The sequence below is a fragment of the Xenopus laevis genome, chromosome 5L, assembly GCF_017654675.1.
Source record: "Xenopus laevis strain J_2021 chromosome 5L, Xenopus_laevis_v10.1, whole genome shotgun sequence".
In the NCBI taxonomy this organism is placed as follows: domain Eukaryota; kingdom Metazoa; phylum Chordata; class Amphibia; order Anura; family Pipidae; genus Xenopus; species Xenopus laevis.
The window spans coordinates 41,957,707-41,978,005 of NC_054379.1; the positions used below are offsets into that span (position 1 = coordinate 41,957,707).

Here is a 20,299-nt window from a genome sequence, read left to right on the forward strand (position 1 = left end):
AAGTAGTCCCCGAATTGGTAACTCAGTGCCATTCCCAGCGACCTTTCGCGCCACCATCTGGCGCTGGGTCTATTTCATTGTGCACGAGTCGCTGCACACGCGCCTCACGGGCGCCATCTTACTAAGGTACTATACCAAAGCCCGGGAAACCTCTCTGGCGGCCATTTTGGATCCGCATCTCTCTCCAGTACTGAGCGTTTCCAGCCTCACTGTCTCTCACAGAGAAGAACAAGGCACCATTCCTTCCTACCTTGGTGAATAGGTAGTTAGGCTTCCCTTACTCTTTCTCTAGGGGATTAACACTTCCCTCTCTCTATGGGACCTACTGTGGGGTTTTTCACTACTTCCCTCTGTCTCCACAGATCGCACTCTAAGGGAGGAGTGGTTCACTCCTCTGGACTCTCCTAATATTCCCCAATATCTTACTTACTGGGTTGCACTACATAGTATAGCCATGACAGGCAGGGCAGATGACCAGTCCCTTCCCAAGCAGGCAACTGCATGTACCACCAATGCAATTTAGTATTTGGCATGGGCTACTTGCAGACATAATTTGCTAGTGTTTTGGCTGAGCCAATATGTGAAGCCTGTAAGACTACAGCAGTCACTGCACAATTACAATCCCACACAGCCCTACCAGCCAGCTCGGCTAATCAAACGAGCTTGGATTCTGAATTGGTGTGCGTTCTATCTCTAGCGGGTCTACAAAACCTAGCCAGAATTCCAGAGACTCTAGATAAGGTCCTACAGCACCTATCTACAGAGCCTCACAGACCGGTCACTCAGCAGTCGGCCACAAAGCGACCTCCCCTTTCCCCACCTGTTTTGCCTGATGAACAGGAAGAGGCATTGGGAAGAGGGACAGATCCTATCCGCAGATGAATTGGATCAGGATACCCCTAGATCACAATGAGAGGTCGAGAGCCTGATTCAGGCACACCCCACCTTTAGCAGGGCAAACCAATAACATTTTCAAGAGGCAAAAGAAGTCTTCTTGTGTCTTTCCAGCCTATGAACAGCTGGGTGACATTGTTAAAGCACAATGGAAAACGCCAGACCATAGAGTCCAATTTTCCATCGCTTTACTCAAACTTATCCTTTTACTTTACAGACCTTGGTCTTCACCCCCAGCAGTGGACCCACCGGTCTCTAAATTGTCAAAGACCACCACCATTCCAGTAGTCGATGCGGCTTCCTTTAACGATCCTATCGAGAAACGTCTTGAGGGTTTCTGCAAGTCGATTTTTACAGCAGCAGGCAGAACTCTCCGACCTATTATTGCCACCCCATGGGTATCCAGGTCAATGGAAGTTTGGGTGGAACAGGTGGCCCAACTCATGGCTCAGAAGACCCCTCCACAGACCTCTTTCTAGCTCCGATAGCGGACACAAATATATATATATAAATTTGCGTAGCAGTCCTGGACGCGGCTAAGCTCGTCACAAGGGCTTTGGCATAATCCATTGCAGCCAGACGTTTCCTTTGGCTAAAAAACTGGTCAACAGATCTTACCTTGAAGTGGTCTCTGCTTGGTCTCCCATTCTCGGGGGGGAAAAAAAACAAAACAAAACAAAAAAACAACAACTTTTTGGTGCTGAACAGAGAAGGTAAATTCTCAAGCTACAGAGCCAGAGGTCCCAACATGAAAAGCAACAAGCTCCGACCCGCCCCAGATTCCAGTCAAGGCAGAGCACTTCTTGGTCAGGAAGCAGAGCAGCACCTAAGCCCGCACAGGACAAAACAGCCTCCGCATGAGGAGGAGCCCACCCCTGAAAGCTAAACCCTTTGGGCGGACGCTTAAGTCAATTTCGGGAGGTGTGACGGCATAGAGTACTGGAACCCTGGGTCCTACATATCATTTCTATCTCATAGAATTCGCCTCAGCTACCTCCGAGGTGATTTTCCATCTCAAGGCTCCCTACCACAGAACCCAGGCACTCAGCGTGCCAAGGGGTTCCACACGCCCTGACTGCCTCCGCGGTAGTAATGGCGGTCCCTCAAAGGTAAAAGGGGCTTCGGTTTCTACTTAAACCTGTTTATAGTACCCAAAAAGGATGGATCTTTTCACCTGGTGCTAGACCTAAAGGCACTATGTAAAGAAGCACCACTTCAAAATGGAATCCATCCAGTCAGTCCTAATGTCCCTGGACATAGAGGATTTCAGGGCGGTGATCGACATCAAAGATGCATACCTGCATGTCCCCATACATCCCAACCACCACTGGGTCCTTCACTTTTCAGTGGCAGGAGAACATTGGCAATCCCTGGCACTCCCCTTCAGACTATCCTCCGCGCAAAGGCTATTCACAAAGGTCATGGCTGCGGCTTAGAGGACCTGCGACTGCAGGGAGTGAGTGTCATATCATACCCTGGACGACCAACTGGTAAAGGCCCGTTCCATGGCACTGGCCACAACTCATCTCCAGACACTAATGCTGTTAGGTTGGCAGATAAACTTCCAAAAATCTCGATTCATACCTTCTCAGAGGACAGAATATTTAGGGTTTGATCTAAATTCTTCATTGGGAAGAGCCTTCCTTCCCCAATCCAGGATCACCTCAATGCAGGGGCTCCTGTCATCTCTGCAGAAATGGATCAGGTACCTTTAAGGTTGCCATGAGAGTGCTAGGGACTATAGTGTCATCCTGCGATTCCATATGCGCAGCTCCACACCAGAGCCTTGCAGAGCCTTACTCCAACACCAGAGGAGGAACTGAGCGAACCTAAACTGCAGGATTCCCCTATCAGAACTAGTTTGAACCTCTATCACTTGGTGGGCTTTGACCAACAACACTTCCGTCAGGAAAACCCTTCCCCAATCACCAGTGGACAGTCATCACAACAGTTGCCAGTCTACAAGGTTGGGGAGAAGTATTGGGAGACCTAACCTTACAGGGACGTTGGTCACAGAAAGAACTACTCCCCATCAACATCCTGGAATTAAGAGCAATCTACCTGTCATTGCTCCAATGGTCAGGCAGTCTTCAAGATCTACCTGTAAGAATACAGTCAGGCAATGTGACAGCGTTGGCTTACATCAACCACAAAGGAGGCACAAGGAGTCAAGCTGCCCTCTCAGAGGCACAGCAAATTCTTCTGTGGGTGTACAACACGGTAACAGCTATCTCCACAGTTCATATCCCTGGAGTTGACAACTGGATAGCAGATTTTCTCAGCCGAGAGACCTTAGATCAGGGAGAGTGGAGCCTACACCCAGAGGTTTTTTCAACTGATTCTGGCAAAGTGGGGCACTCCGGCAGTAGACTTAATGGCATCCAGGTACAACAACAAGCTTACGAGGTTCTTCACAAGAAGCAATGACCCTCTGGCCCTAGCATTGGACACACTGGTGGTTCTGTGGCAGTTTCACCTAGCATATGTCTTCCCACCACTGGCACTTCTGCCAAGGGTAATCAAGAAGGGTAGAAACCGTTGTAGTGGCACCCTACTGGCCACACCACACTTGGTTCGAAGAGCTCATAAGTTCATCAGTGGACGCACCATTCCACCTTCCAGACAGAATGGATCTGTTATCTCAGGGACTGATCCTCCACCCGAGTTCACCATGGCTGGATTTAACGGCATGACACTTGAAGCCATACTCCTAGCCAGATCAGGAGTTCCAAAAAAGGCCATACCGACCTTACTAAGGGCCAGAAAGTCCGTCTTCGCACGCATCTACCACAGGGTATGGAGGACATTCATATCCTGGTGTAAATCTAAAGCCAAAGACCCACAGTCCTGGGACGAAAGTAGCCTATTGTTATTTCTTCAGGAGGGTTTAGAAATAAGGGCTGGCACTCAGCTCACTGAATGTTCAGGTATCAGCCTTATCTATCCTTTTTCAGCAGCAGCAGCTTGCAATGCTGCCCAACATCAAGACCTTCCTACAGGGAGCATTGAGGATGATACCTCCATACCGTCATACAATCCCTCCCTGGGATCTCAATATGGTACCTTCTGTATTGCAGGAGCAACCGTTCGAGCCATTGGCTCAATTCCATTACCTCTGCTGACTCTTCAGATAGTTTTCTATTAGCCATCACTTCGGCTAGACTAGTTTCAGAACTAGCAGCTCTATCCTGTCGTCCACCATTTTTGATTTTTTACAAGGACAAGGCGGTGTTGAGACCTACCTTGGATTTCTTCCTAAGGAGTTCCATCTTAACCAGGACCTGGTGGTTCCTTTATTTTGTCCTGAACAAAAGACAAATTTGGAACAGTTACATACGTAGATGTGGTTTGTTCTCTCAGAACATACACCAGGGCTACCAAGAGTAGAAGGAAGCTAGACAACCTCTTTGTCTTACCAGAAGGACCACGGAAAAGCCTTAAGGCATCTAAGGCCACCAATGCAAGATGGATTAGGTCAACAATCTTGAAGGCCTATGAGGTACGAGGTAAGGCCACACCCTTCCGGGTTCAGCTCATTCTACTTCTTCACTCAGCACTTCTTGGGTGGTTCGTCTCCAGGCTTCAGCAGAACAGGTCTGTAGGGCTGCAGTGTGGTCATCCACACACACCTTTTCCAAATTCTACAAGGTGCATACATTCGCCTCAGCCGAAGCGAGCTACGGCAGGAAAGTGTTGCAGGTGGTTATTCCCTGAACACTAGGGGTAAAAAGTCCCGCCCTCATGGGTAGCTTTGGGACGTCCCCATGGTGCCTGTGTCCCCCAATCTAGGCAAGAGAAAAATAGATTTTTGTACTTACCGTTAAATCCTTTTCTCTTGTCCTACATTGGGGGACACAGGCCTTCCCTCCCTGTTTTAGTTCATGTTAATATTGATCAGGTAATATCTTATACAATTTTTATTGTTCAAATACCAACAAGTTCAAACAGCAGGTGGTTCATACCGTGCTTAGTTTGCATTGGGGAGGTGCTCCTTCTCTTCACATGGGCAATTGGTAGGGCTCGTCATCTCTTCTTCGGTCAGAAAACTGAGGATTGAGGAGGTAGGCGGGGATGAAGCCCAGAGCAGGAGGAGGAGGAGCCACTTTAACCTTTTAGTGTCCTTTCTCCAAGCAACAGGATCTTCATCCCCATGGTGCCTGTGTCCCCCAATGTAGGACAAGAGAAAAGGATTTAACGGTAAGTACAAAAATCTATTTATCGTCTAATTAAATACACCCAATAGGTTGGTTTTGCTTTCAATAAGGATTACTTATATCAAGTACAAGGTACTGTTTTATTATTACAGAGAAAAAGGAAATCATTTTTAAAAATGTGGATATAATGGAGTCTATGGGAGACTGCCTTTCAGTAATTTGGAGCTTTCTGGATAACGGATCCCATACATGTACCATGACCTGGATGAATGAGATCCTTTGCAGAGATATAGCTTAATATGTTCAATATCTAAAATATATTTTCTCTGCAAATCTGTATATATTGAAGAGTAATTCAGTAACATTGAAGGCTTTTTAATTTCCAAATAGGGCATTGAAAAGTATGTTATTGAAGATACTGAGGAAGCAAAAGCAAACAAGGAGAAATATCCAAGACCTCTGCACATCATTGAAGGACCTCTTATGAATGGCATGAAAGTAGTTGGAGAGCTCTTTGGTGCAGGGAAGATGTTTTTGCCTCAGGTAATTAAGACCTGTAGATTAATTTTCTGGAGTTGTATTTCACACTACATCATTTTTATACATTTAAAATGTAACTTTATGGGATGTGGCAGCTTCTGGCATGCTAGGGGTTCGATTTTGCTGCCTTATTAAGTCTTCTTCCATTTGGTCATTTTGATCTGTCATCATCAAGTGTGTTGCTCCAAAAATCAGCCAATGATCTTTTATTTCCCTACATTTCAAATGAAGAAGATTGTTTGGTGTTAAGCGTTCATATCCTTAAATAAAAGATGTGCTGCATATCTTGGTGTGTGCAGGTAATTAAGTCTGCTCGAGTGATGAAGAAGTCTGTGGGATTTCTGATTCCCTTCATGGAGAAAGAAAGGGAGGAGATGAGAGCCATATCTGGCAGTCTGGAAGAAGATGTAAGTCCTGATTTATTTTATTTTAACTTTATTATTTTTTTTTTAACTTTATTGTGCATTGCAAATCTGTCTGTACTCTAAAGCTGCAGGATTGTTGTTTTAGATAAGCTTCCATCCTAATGGATATACATGATATATTTGTATGGTCCCATGGGTGTAATTTCTTAATGTCATAGACACATCAAATCTTCCACAAAGAGAGAGAGAAAATTTGCCAATGCTCGGTTTGCCTTTAAAAAAATAATTACAAAAAATGAGGTGTTAGTACCACACTTTGGCCAAAATATGTAAGATCACCATTTCTTTCTGTGTTTCGTGTACATCAAATCTTCCAGCCTGACCCAATCTCATATAGTGTAGTTTAGCTGACATCTGTGTCCAATGTGAAAATAAAGCATGGCCTTCTAAATATATTTTTTAAATGTCCATTGCTTCTGGACCATTACACTTGGCTGTGATACAGGGCCAACACACAGGTATTGCTTCTCCATTGACTTGTTATTGGGTCTTATGTAGAAGAATGCACAAATACAAGCACTTTGTACCTGGAGGACTCAGATTAAGGGGTTTGCTCTAACGCTCTGCCTTCGATCCTTTTACTTGTAAGAATGCATCAATCCTCTCAAGGTTACCACTTTTCCAGTAGGCGTTAATCAAATAAGAGAAGAGATCACCCAAAGAGCAGGAACTGCTGTGATCAGAGTTTTTAATGCAAGACTACATGATTTACACACGACATGTTTCGGGCCTTGCGTGCCCTTTCTCAAGTACCTGGAGGACTCATTCTGTTCTAATTCTTATTCTTCATATTTCCTACTCTAAGGGGCAGATTTATCAAGGGTCGAATTAAATTCGAAGTAAAATTCAAAGTCGTAGTATCCTATTCGATGGTCGAAGTATCCAAAAATCACTTTGAATTTCGAGCATAATAGTAATAAGTTAACTTTAGGGTGAACTGCCACTCTAATGGTGTAGTGTTCTATAGCTGCTTGCCCATCTGGAGAATAAATCAAAATGCTGCACATCTGCAGAGAAAGTTTTTGGCTGACAAGTACATCACAACATTGAAACTGTGTACTTTGCAATCACACAATTTGCACTCACTTCTCACTGCCTTCCTTTATCAGTTGACTAGCACCATAACCTGTTAGTCACTGCTCTGAGACGAGTTGCCTGCGGCCAAAGACAAAACTTGTAGTTAATCAGCTGTAGGCCATAATGTTTGGCGTCACTGACAGACTGAAACCGCCTGCAGCCTCTGGGCTTGCCATATAGCTATGCATACAGATTAAAAAAACTATAATAATCTTTATTTTAAAGTAAACTGTCTGTTTTTAGCTGTTTTACTATCACTGTTGTCTTGTCTCTGCAGAATCCCTATCAAGGCACAATTGTACTGGCGACAGTTAAAGGGGATGTGCATGACATTGGCAAGAATATTGTAGGAGTAGTGCTGGGGTGCAATAACTTCAGGTTGGTATGTAGGTAGATAATGCATCTGGAAAATCTGGGTTGTTGTTTATGTACTTGGAGTGTACTATGATTATACATTTGGTTACCACTGACACTTTTCTAGAATTATAAATAATGTACGGGTATGGGATCCATTATACTGAAACCTGTTATCCAGAAAGCTCTGAATTATGGGAAGAAAGAATCCATTTTAATTAGGGATGCACCAAATCCAGGATTCGGTTCTTGATTCGTCCTTTTTCAGCAGGATTCGGATTCGGCCGAATCCTTGTGCCTGGCCGAACCGAATCCTAATTTGCATATGCAAATTAAGGGCGGGGAGGAAAATCTCGTGACTTTGTCACAAAACAAGAAGTAAAAAAATTGTCACCTTTCCAACACTAATTTGCATATGCAAATAAGGATTCGGTTCGGTGTTCGGCCGAATCTTTTGCGAAGCATTCGGGGGTTCGGCCAAATCCAAAATAGCGGATTCGGTGCATCCCTAATTTTAATCAAAAAAAAGTGTCAAATAATTTATTATAGAGCTATAGTCCTTAGCTCTATAATAAATTATTATTTGACACTTTTAAGACCTGTGAGTGCTGATCTTTCCTTTTGATTTGTTATATATATATATATATATATATAATTTTTTTTTTTTTTTTTTTAAATTAGAATTATTTATTGCATTGCAGGGTAATTGATCTAGGTGTCATGACTCCATGTGACAAGATACTACGAGCTGCAATAGAAAACAAAGCAGGTGAGTAGTACATTCTGTTGGAGTTCTGTTGTTGGGAATAGTGTTAATGTCATCTGTTGCTGAAAGAAGAACAGGGAGAAAGTCATGTACAGACATTTCTTTTGGTCAGAAGAGGAAAGCAAGGCAATAAGTGAGTATCCGGACACAGGTTAGCACAGTTGGCAAATGGAGATATATCTTCAATGTGTTAGATGGAGAAATAAATGTAACTTCGCCTTATAAATGACTTTTGTACTTACACTATACACTGGTTAAATTTTTATATTGGCAAGAGTTTGTATTTATGTGTTCTCTTTATTTGTACACTTCATCATTTATAACTTTTGCTAGAAAATATCAGTCTCTGTCTTCTGCAGATATAATTGGTTTGTCCGGTCTTATCACTCCTTCTCTGGATGAAATGATTTTTGTTGCCAAGGAGATGGAAAGGCTTGGTATAAGAACCCCTCTGCTAATTGGTGGAGCAACAACATCCCGGTACGCAACACGCTAATATTTTCAGTAATCTTAATAAGAATGTAATGTTTAAAACAAGTGGCCTTATTGTGGCTTGAAGAGAAAGGCAGGCCTAGAATCCGCTCCTCTGCTGCTGCTTTCCTGACCGATGTCACTGTACCCGGAAGCATTGTCCCCACCTGGGTGCAGGCAGACTTAGTAGATATTGGCAAAAATACACTCAAGACGAGAGTATGCATTTCACAGCTGATATCCAACATGTCTACCTGCACCCGGGTGGAGACAATGCGTCTGAGTTACAGGCAGCTCGAACAGGACAGCGGCAGCCTTTCTCCGCATACCAAAGTCTGTTTAGTCTGGCACAAGCCTAACAAATTAGTTAGCATTTTTTCACTAAACATTACAAGTTTAGGCCCTTCTTGCATTTAGTTTATATTGATCTAAGCTAATCCCTCACCTTTGTAAAATTATCCTTTTTGTAAATTGAGCATTTGTGGTTTCTTAACTTGAAATAACTAGCGTTTTGTTTCATCTACAGGACTCACACTGCTGTGAAAATAGCACCACGATACAGCGCCCCAGTTATCCACTGTTTAGATGCTTCGAAGAGCGTGGTTGTTGTAAGTTTCTGCCTAGTCAATTTCTAGCAAATAAACAATTTCCTGGTTCTTTCAGCCTGATTTGTGCTTTAGGCGTAGTACAAGAACACAGTGATGTTAGCGTGCCATTGGCTTAGAAAAGTAGGGTCATGCTTGTGGAGCTACACTGGGACGCTTAACATAAGTGAAATAGGGCTGCAGCTTGTGGAAAGAGGTATAGCATGCCTGTACTATAAAACTTTGTAGGTCATATTTGGTTGGATAACTTTCAATACTGATCCATCACACACAACTGCGATCCAACTCTTGGCTGGCCTTGCTTGGCATTCCATTCTTACTACTTAAATGCAGTCTCCCTTTACATACTGTATAGTCACCTATAAATAAGTTTGTTTATTGAAGTGATACTGACACACACCTTTAGAAAATCTATGTTCTGCAGTAGTGCCATCCCCAAGACATTGTGCACACTTGTTTGTATTGAACTGGCACAGCCCAGAAATACAAAACCGAGATTCAGGTTGCTACATAGAAAGTAATGACTTCTGGTGCTGAGTAAAATGTCAGGCTGTCAGGGCCTCTGCTCCTAGGATGACATTTAATGCCTCAGAATTTTCAAAGGTGGGTGTCAATATCCTTATCGTTTTAAAATACATGTATGGGACCTGTTATCCAGAATGCTCGGAACCTGGAATTTCCAGATAAGGGATCTTTCCTGGATCTTCATACCTTAATTCTACTAGAAAATCAATTAAACGTTAAATAAACCCAATTGGCTGATTTTGCTTCCAATAAGGATTAATTATATTAATTATTTTATTATAACAGAAAAGGGAAATTAATTTTTAAAAATTTAGATTATTTGGATAGACTGGAGTCTATGGGAGACAGCCTTTCCATAATTTGGAGCTTTCTGGATAACAATCCCATACCTGTATAATGTTTCTTTAAAAGATAAGTAAACATTTGAGCCAAAAAAACTGAGACCTTAAAGGAGATAAGTAAAAATACGAATGTAAAATTGCTGAGAGTACTATTCTAAGCACTTTTGCAATTTACATGCATTATTATTTTTTTCTAATTCCATGATATTAAGGGATTCATGTACTATACTGTACTACTTCATGGTTATAAACTGATCAACGGGTGACTGTTGTAACAAAATTCAATCATTAACAGTATATGTATCCTTTAATATCTTGGAATAAAAGAAAATCAATAGATGTATGTATTTTAAAGGTTTACTTATCCTTTAGTTTTTTTAGCTCAAAAAAGCCACGTAGTTATAACAAAATTATTGTGTTGCTAGATATTATATATACTTGAAAAAAGCTCAGAATAAATATTTCTGGTTTATTTCAGTGCTCTCAGCTTCTTGATGAAAATGTCAGAGATGAATTCATAGAAGAAGTATCAGAAGAATATGAAGATATTCGCCAAGATCACTACGACTCCCTCAAGGTAAGCTTGTACACATAGGTGTAATGCAGAGATTAGATAAAAAGACAAATTAAGTGTAGTTTATAAAAATAGAATAACATACGAAACGGAGTGCCTGCCCCACAGATTTGAAACCTAACTTGCAATAGCAAGATGTCTATTATTTAAGGGACTTCTGCTTTTTAAATGACACTGCACTTAATTAATGGTAATGATAATGTATTTAGAAATGCTGTACTGCTAGGAAGAAGTTTTCCTATATTAACTTTTTCTTACAGGAGAGAAGATATTTGAGTTTAGAACAAGCCAGAAATAAAGGACTGCACATTGATTGGCTTTCTCACTCAAAGCCAGGTGAATAAATCATTAGGATAATATCTTATTCTCAATGACGTATTTAAAAGTGAATGGTACATAGAGCTTTTTCGGGCAATTCAGAGAGCTGTATTTGAAGTAGCCTTAAAATACAGAGCTGAAATATCTGAAAACTGCCCCTAAGACTTGACATCACCTGTCAACTTGATCTTCAAATTAAGCAATTTTTTATAGCAAAACTGCAAACCATTGGTCCTATAGCTGGGCCCTTACATGAGAGATCAAACACATTAAATCTTTCCAGAGCTGTTAAAGCAAAAGTGAAAATCTGATTGGTCTTTGACCCTTGTTGATGTGTATGGGTTATCTCACCAAGCTGGTGTTAGCTGCACTTCAATTTTCCATGGCACCTGAAATTTACACTGGAATGGACAAATTTTTCTTTTTTAAATCAGATGGAGAATTTTATATAATATTTATCTGTACAATTATTAGATGTCAGTCTCACTTTAAAGGCTGCTTTCTGTTTTCACGTTTTGTGGCCCTGTAAGAAAGCATTGATAGCTGTATGATTTTATTAACAACAAATAAGATTATTTTTGTGTGTTTCTCCTCCAGTGCGACCCAAGTTGATTGGAACAGAGGTTTACAAGGACTATGATCTTGAGAAGCTGCGTCACTATATTGACTGGAAACCTTTCTTTGATGTGTGGCAGCTTAGGGGCAAATACCCAAACAGAGCATTTCCCAAATTATTTAATGATAAGACTGTGGGTAAGAGTAAACTTCCAGTTGACCTTTTTTGTCTTGTCTTTCCTCCATATTAATAACTGTCATGGTCTCTCTTTTCTATTCTAATTGTATATTATTACTTGGCTTCTTCTTCTGACTCTTGCCAGCTTTGAAATGGGGGTCACTGACCCCATCTAAAACAAATGTTCTGTAAGGCTTCATGTTTACTGTTATTGCAATTTTCTCAACATCATACTAAAAGTTAAGCTAAAGGTGATCAACACCTTTACGAGTACACAAAGAGGGAACAAATGGTGAAGTGGCTCTTGTTTAAGGGGACGTGTAGTGTTTTCTATAATGACCCTCTTCATGTATTCAAAGATACATATTATATGGCTACTGAACCAGGGCTAAAAGGATTGAATCTATAAAAATGGCATTTATTAGACCTCGCTATAGATCCTCTCTCAGACATGCCAAGACTGAATCTGAAACTTATCAAGCAAGTGACTTCACTTCTGAAACTTCTACTGTTTTTCTTTACCAGGAGAGGAAGCAAAGAGAGTCTATGAAGATGCCCAGAAAATGCTGAATACGATTATTAGTGAAAAGAAGTTTGAGGCCAGGGGTGTTGTTGGTATCTGGCCAGCTCACAGTGTACAAGATGATATTCTGTTATATGCAGAAGAAGGGAATATGAATTCCGCAGAAGCCATTGCAACATTTTATGGCTTACGACAGCAGGTGATTGTGGTTTCTCATTACTTACATTCCTGAAAACTAGAACCAAAGCTGTAACAATGCAGGGCTTTAAATTTGGCCACAGTGGATCCCTATCTTGATTTCTGTCTCTGTGCCAGTGGCTCTGTACATGCACAATGTACTCAGGGTTGTTAAAAGCAAAGCCCTAGGGTTTGTCAGAAATCAAAAAAAACAAAAAGTTAAGCAGAAAATTATCTGTTCTAGAAGCTGATGCTACAGGGCTAATAATACATTCTGATGCAGAATGCGCTGGCTTCTCTGCTGCCCTTTAATGGGCTTCAAAATTATTTTTAATCATCCTCATAGAGTGAATTGTACTGGCAATCCGCAGAAAAGAAGATGGGGAGCTACTGGGAGCATCATTAAAAAGCATTTTGAAGGGCTGTAGTTGCTTTGGGCTGGTACAGAATCCAAAACGAGACTAGAAATTTAGATGGATATAGATGAGAGATAGATGAGAGATAGATGAGAGATAGATGAGAGATAGATGAGAGATAGATGAGAGATAGATGAGAGATAGATGAGCGATGGTTGAGCGATGGTTGAGAGATATAGAAAGATAGATAGATATAGAAAGATAGATAGATATAGAAAGATAGATAGATATAGAAAGATAGATAGATATAGAAAGATAGATAGATAAATAGAAAGATAGAGAGAAAGATAGAGAGATATAGATAGATAGAGAGATATAGATAGATAGATATGACCTCTGTAAAAAAGAAAGATGAACACTGGATGACCTCCTAAAACTTTTGTCATTATCCTTTAATGTCATTATAACAGTATTATGAAGGCTACATATTCTCCCTGAATCAGTCAGTCTTGCTGGCTGATACATGACGGACGTGTGTCTTTTTTTCAACCTAACTTACTATGTTACTATGTAAATCAGTTGTTAGAGGAGAGCACTCAGAAGCAGTTTCTGCTGTGAAGATTTATTCAAAGACTAAATCTTCACAGCAGAAACTGCTTCTGAGTGCTCTCCTCTAACAATTAATTTATGAGTTCACATAGGGTTGCGGTAACCCTTTTGAGGATCGACATACCAATATATTATCTAAACACAGGCAGAGCGTAAGAACAATCATTAATGTTACTATGTACAATTTATGTTATGTTTTTATTTTGTGGGACCAATTTATGGGATAAAGTTCTCAGTTTTTACATTTTCAATCCAGAAATAATAAAGTTATAGGTCAGGCAGGCATGTGTATATTTTATACCTATATTAACCTTTTATTTTTAATTTAGGCAGAGAAAGACTCTGCATCCACTGACCCATATTACTGCCTATCTGACTTCATCGCCCCTAAGAATTCTGGGGTTCAAGACTATTTGGGAATTTTTGCTGTGTCATGTTTTGGGGTGGAAGAACTGAGCAAAGTGTATGAGAAACAAGGAGATGACTACAGCAGCATCATGACCAAAGCCCTGGGAGATAGGCTGGTTGAGGTGAGTTGTGAATTAACCACTGCTAAAAGAAATACTTCTTGAGTTGTATATATTGCATGTCATTTTCAGCCAGCTGTTCTCCAGCCTTAGGGTAGAGGCACACAATGCTATTTGGGGGAGATTAGTCGCCTGGCGAGGAAACTTGGAAAACGAACCGCTCCGAGTGCCATCCCACCGGCGATTTACATTCTAGCTGGCAGGAAGGCAGGGGAGACAGTTCGGGGAGATTAGTTGCCCCGAAGAAGAGGAGATTTATCGCACTGCTGTTTTTCACTATTGGAACAATATAGCAGAAGCAAGCTAATTAACAAACCCGTGAAATCTATACAGGGCACCGTCACATAGGGAGTCTTGGCTGGAGCTGACTTCTGCTACATTGTTTTAAGAGTCAGAACCAGCAGTGCAGAAAATGGACAGAGTAATACTGTTTCTGCTGCAATTTCCATTGTACATCATTTAACGAGTGTAAAGTTTGTTTTTTTTAATATTGGAAAGTTGCCTAGAATTACCTTTTCTTTTAAGATATATTTCAGCTAGCAGTAGGGCTCATGTGTGCAAAGTAGTTTTCATGTCCTTTTAAGTGATTTAATCAGGTAGGGAAGATCTCCCATGATAAAAGCTCTTTGTCCCAGAACATGTTGTGTTTTCTATGAACCAATGAAAGTGATACGGCTTATAATAACCAGGGCCGGATTCCTCGGACAGGTGCCCCTAGGCCTCACGTACATGCGCAAAAGCACCGGCGAATGGAGCGTTGAACGGCGGGATGCAAATAGGCAGTCGTGCGTCCTAGCGCTTACACTACCCCCGCAACCCAACCCCCCACCCCGATCGCACATGCGTGTAAGTGCTGGCGAATGGCGCAGTTCAATGGGGACATACAGGTTCCCATATTGCGGCTGGGCAGCTTGCCGCCCCTAATTTTTTGCCACCTTAGGCCCAGGCCTTTGTGGCCTCGCCACACATCCTGTTAATAAACAATATATATATATTTCAAGTCATGACTTTTAAAGTAAACAACATGAGCAGAGTTAGAAGAAGGGTGCAGGATTCCTTGTGCCCAAGATCTCTGTTATAACAGGGCTCGGTGAGATGTAATTGCAGTGCTTCTGGTAAGAATCTTACAGATCTTCCTCCCCTCCGTGCTGTAGTCACTGTAATAAATACGGGGCAATTGTTTACGTGCAAGTCTTCTGTAAGAGTGTTTCTAGTAAAAACTCTTCTCTGCATTCTCACACCCCTTAATGTTTTCTGCATGTAAAGGCCTTTGCAGAGGAGCTTCATGAAAGAGTCAGGAAAGACCTGTGGGGCTACTGTAGTGAGGAGCAACTGGACGTGTCTGACTTGCGCAGGATATGCTATGAAGGCATCCGACCAGCTCCTGGATACCCTAGCCAACCAGATCACTTGGAAAAAGTTACCATGTGGAAACTAGCAGATGTTGAAAGAACAACAGGTAATGCTGATGGTTATTAGTTGTGCTGATACTGTTCCCATATTCGCTAGGAATGGGTCTGTATTGCTTTTAGTGAAGCTCTGCAAAAATATCTAATTTTAGAGAGATCTCTAAACTGTCTCCCCAGTGGTGGTGGTTCTTTCTCAGGGAGTGTTGTAGAGCCAGAAGCTTTAATCTGACACAGGGGACTGCACTTTTCCTAACAAGAAGAACATCAGACCAATCCTCTTTCTTTCTCCTGACAAGTTCCTCCACAACTTCATGGTTGCCAACTGACCAGCAGATGGAGCTGTTGTAACAAAATTAATTTATATTAACAGTACATGTATTCTTTAAAGCAGCCGTGCCCAAAAGATATATTGGGATCTACCAGTAGCTGGGGATCAGTAGATCTCAAGACAATGTCAACAGTTTGTCTAAATTACCCTCCTATTCATTCAGATATTCATTACATTAAGGTTACATAAGAAATATCTGTTATATATAATATAGCAATCTAAATTCTCTCATAAATCAATATAATTATATTTAAGTAATATTTTCCATGTAACAGAATGCAATGTAGAATGCATGTAGAGAGTGACAATTTGCAATTGTTTTTTATTTTTTTTATTATATGTGGTTATTTAGCTTTTTATTCAGCAGCTCTACATTTTGCAATATTGGCATTGTGGTTGCTACCTAGCAACCATGCATTGATTTGAAAAAGTTACTGGAATATCAAAAGGAGAGGCCTGAATAGAAAGCTTTGTAATAAAAAGTAGCAATAACAATAAATGTGTAGCCTTACAGTGCATTTGTGTTTTCAATGGGGTCAGTGACCCCCATTTGAAAGCTGGAAAGAGTCAGGTGAAAAAGGCAAATAATTAAAAAAATTAAATAAATAATTATAAAATAAATAAATAAAGAAGACCAATGGAAAAGTTGCTTACAACAGTTCATTAAATACCATACTAAAAGTTAACGTAAATTAGCATGTAAATTGCAAAAGTGCTTAGAATATATATGATTATATTGATGTGTAATATATAGACAGAACTAGCCTTCTGGAATGTAGCATGGATTTCAAGTAATACTGAGACATTCCTATTGATTATAAGTACATGTCAGCATCACTTATATCTATGCGGAATTATTAACCTTCTGTGTCCTCTAGTTTTTGTCTTACAAATCTTCCTTTGTACTGTGATATTGTAACCTGAAAAGGCACATTAGAACCACAATCTTACATTTTTTCAAGGCACCGGAAAAAATGGTATTAAGAATTAAAAATGCATTATATATTGGTGGGACCACAAAGAAGGTGTAAAATGAGAGGAAACTTTAAAAAAAAGAAAAAGATTTTGCATAAATTTTAGAGTTTTCAACCAAATTGCATGATCAGCTATGAGTGTATTATCCATTAAACCACATTGTGAATTGGATAATCAGTCTCTGGTGCAGTTGCAACATAATTGGGCCACCAAATGAATCCGTGTTCTAATTCATTAACTGAATCCAGCCATTGGTTGGAAATTTTCAGTCCAACGCTACAGCCAACCCCAGAGGGACAGTCTGAGAGAAATAGGCATTCCCTTGTTACTTTATTTTGTTTTACTGTTTTCAACTATCCACTTGATATAGACTTAGAACTTTAAAATGAATATTGCTTGTAGTTACAACTGCAACAAAACCAACAGGAGTGTGTTCTGATTGATAAGCTCTAAAACTGTAGCTTAGAATTCACATTAATGTGATCCACAGTAAGCACAATATTGTTTGTGTACCGTGGCAACTGAATGACTGCAACATCATAGAAACTCACATTTAGGAATGATGTAGCCACACACTCCTAGTCCTTCGCTGGACCTAAACAGACGTTAGCATGGATTGCATTCAGCTCAATTGATCTGCACCTAACCTGGATATTAAAAGGGTCATACAGGTCCCAATAAATTACATTTTTCCTTGGATTTTAAGATGCAGGTACTTCTGTGCATCACCTGCCTGTTTTCCTTCTGTATTATTGTCTTCTATTACAAACATTGTTTTTTTTTACTTTCAGGAATTAAGCTGACAGAGTCTCTAGCCATGTCTCCCGCTGCTTCAGTCTCTGGACTGATGTTCTCTAGTCCTATGTCCAAGTATTTTGCTGTAGGGAAAATTTCCAAAGATCAGGTATTTTTATTATTGTTTTTTTAAATTTATAGTCAATAGTTTTATAAATATTTTAAGCAGAGGTCAAATATAGGAAAAAATGTATGAGTACTGAGTTAGGCTAATGCCACACATTTTTGTTTTCTCTGGCAATAAAGGGTTGTGGAGAAAATGGTGTGTGGTAGGTAAGTAGGTAACCGTTATGAAATCTGTCTCTCACTGTGCACATTTGGCAGATCGGGGTTTTTTCAGGGCGAAACCTGCCATTTGTGGACAATGACAGAAGGATGAATTACAGGTATGGGACCTGTTATCCAGAATGCTTGGGAACTGGGGTCTTTCCGGAATTTGGATAACCAGTCCATTAGTCTACCATAAATCTTTTAAACATGAAATGAACCCAATAGGATTGTTTTGTTTTGAGGGTTCAAACTATCACCCCCAGCAGAGAAACGTTCCAGGTATCAAGTGCCAAAACATGGTTAGTCTAGGTTAGCTTTACTAATCGGGAGTCCCTTAAAGGAGAACTAAAGCTTAAGTAAAGATGTAGGGCAGAAATGTTGTACATTATGTTTTGGGCTTCTATACTATAGTTCATATAAACAAGCTGCTGTGTAGTCGTGGGGAAGCCATTTGCAGCACAGGTTACATAGTAGATAACAGATGCACTCTGTAGAATCCCATTGTATTCTATTGCAGAACATTTCTGTTATATACTAAGTAACCTGTGCTTTTTCTCCTTTTTTTTTTTTGCTTGAATGGCTGTCCCCATGGCTACACAATAGCCTATTTACATAAACTTTTACCAATGCATAGCCACTGTACATTATATTTAAATTACTTAGATTTTTTGGTGTTACTGTTTTTTTAAATTGGTGCTTCTGTGCCTTCTGCCTGAGAAGCTGTTGGAACTATAGTAACATTCATGTGTAGCAAGCAGTATAAATGGTTTTATTACAAGTGGTTTGTTGCATTCTGCAATAGTGAAATGCATTGTTTGTTTTTGTTTTTTTCTAACATTCTTAAATGTTTTGTTCTGTAACCAGGTAGAAGATTATGCTTGCAGAAAAAATGTGCCATTGAGTGAAGCTGAGAGATGGTTGGGCCCAATTCTGAGCTATGATCTGGAAGACTAGTAAAGCTCTTTTCAGAATGGAAAACTCTGCTCTAACCATGCTGTATATTGGACTGATACATCTTTATAAATCCACAAGACTACTGTATAAACTCAGTTTTTTTATAACAATCATGAACTTGGACCCAACAAATACTGTGGGGTTGGGGTTATGGGCTGAGGCATGGCTTTGTGAGAAGTACTGCAGTGTCGTCCAACCCTAGAATGCTTTTTTAAGAGAGGCTTCCTATATTTTCAAATACTGTTTGTCACCTTATGGACCCAAGGCCATCATAAAAACTGTCATCCTGGTAATGCACTTTCAGAGCCACACTACTTTACATGTGTTTTATAAGCTATGCATTTAACAGAAACGATGGGGCCATTACGGTTATCTTAATTTATTGTTATTAATAACGGGATGTTCAGCAATGTTACTTAAGGGTGGAAAAAACTATTTACCAATGTATGAGGAGGTAAATATTCATATACAAATTCAAATACACAAAAAGCCTATCCTGTCATTTAAAGGATTGGTTCACCTATAACTAGTATGTTATAGAATGCCTGATTCTAAGTAACTTTTCAATTGGCCTTAATTTTTTTTATAGTTTATGAATTATTTGCCTTCTTCTGAATGTTTCAAACTTTCAAATTGGGGGTCACTGACCCCATCTAAAAACAAATGCTCTGTAAGGCTACAAATGTATTGTTATTGCTACTTGTTATTACTCACCTTTCTAATCAGGCCTCTCCTATTCATATTCCAGTCTCTTGTTCACATAAATGCACCGTTGCTAGGGTTATTTGGACCCAAGCAACCAGGTGGCTGAAATTGCAAACTGGAAAGCTGCTGAATAAAAAGCTAAATAACCCAAAAAACACAAATAATAATAAATAAAAAAAAAATTGCAAATGGTCTCATTTAGCACCCAGTGCAACAAAATTCCCAGTGTGATATTTTGGTTTTTGTTTTAGACCCATTGAATGCTGAAGTCTTTTAGGTCTTTATGGCTAGCAGAAGTGTGACTAGAAGCTCAGGTGACCCACTGCAACAGGATGCAGAATGGGACAAATGTAACAAATATGATACTAATAATTATCAAGCTCAAAGTAAGCAATAAATATTAATTACTGTTGGTTCTGAATATTGAAACAATGTAGCAGAAGCCTGCTCTCCTCTAGCCAAAACTCCTCTTCCCACAGTGCCTTCCAAGCTTTTTCCCAGGAAATCTGGCGTCTGCTGGTGCAGTTAGGAACGTAATAAACAAAGCCATTGAACATTTTTTTTTATTATTAAATGCTGCTATTATAAAAACACTACTGACAAACTGCATGCTTGTGTTGCTTACAGTAGGGAATAACATGTTAGAATTAGAGAACACAACCAGAAACCATTAATATCTCAGTAACAATAATTAAACTGTTAATAAGGTGCTGTTAGACAACTTGATTGTTGTTGAAGACATCAATGATGATATATCCTGGCTTGTGATTGAGCAATGGTACAAGGATACTTATCTTTGTCTGGGGGGACTTATCTAGAGCTATAGCGATGGGCTTAGTTGCTCAGCTGGGTAGAATTTGGGGAGAAGGACTATTTGCTTTACATAGATATTCT

General features: G+C 40.1%; 1 protein-coding gene across 1 annotated transcript in view; it reads left to right on the plus strand.

Moving 5' to 3' along the window:
- mtr.L (5-methyltetrahydrofolate-homocysteine methyltransferase L homeolog) overlaps positions 1-19,290 on the plus strand; it is a 46,395-nt gene extending 27,105 nt beyond the window's left edge. Inside the window, exons 20-33 of the mRNA XM_018262942.2 lie at positions 5,439-5,591; positions 5,888-5,995; positions 7,368-7,468; positions 8,146-8,213; positions 8,570-8,690; positions 9,208-9,289; positions 10,631-10,729; positions 10,987-11,062; positions 11,642-11,797; positions 12,303-12,499; positions 13,772-13,972; positions 15,236-15,428; positions 17,473-17,585; positions 18,611-19,290. Of these exons, the coding sequence (XP_018118431.1) occupies positions 5,439-5,591; positions 5,888-5,995; positions 7,368-7,468; positions 8,146-8,213; positions 8,570-8,690; positions 9,208-9,289; positions 10,631-10,729; positions 10,987-11,062; positions 11,642-11,797; positions 12,303-12,499; positions 13,772-13,972; positions 15,236-15,428; positions 17,473-17,585; positions 18,611-18,700 (1,758 nt within the window). The 3' untranslated portion in view covers positions 18,701-19,290. The remainder of the gene's footprint in view (positions 1-5,438; positions 5,592-5,887; positions 5,996-7,367; positions 7,469-8,145; positions 8,214-8,569; positions 8,691-9,207; positions 9,290-10,630; positions 10,730-10,986; positions 11,063-11,641; positions 11,798-12,302; positions 12,500-13,771; positions 13,973-15,235; positions 15,429-17,472; positions 17,586-18,610) is intronic.
- Positions 19,291-20,299: the final 1,009 nt, after the last annotated feature.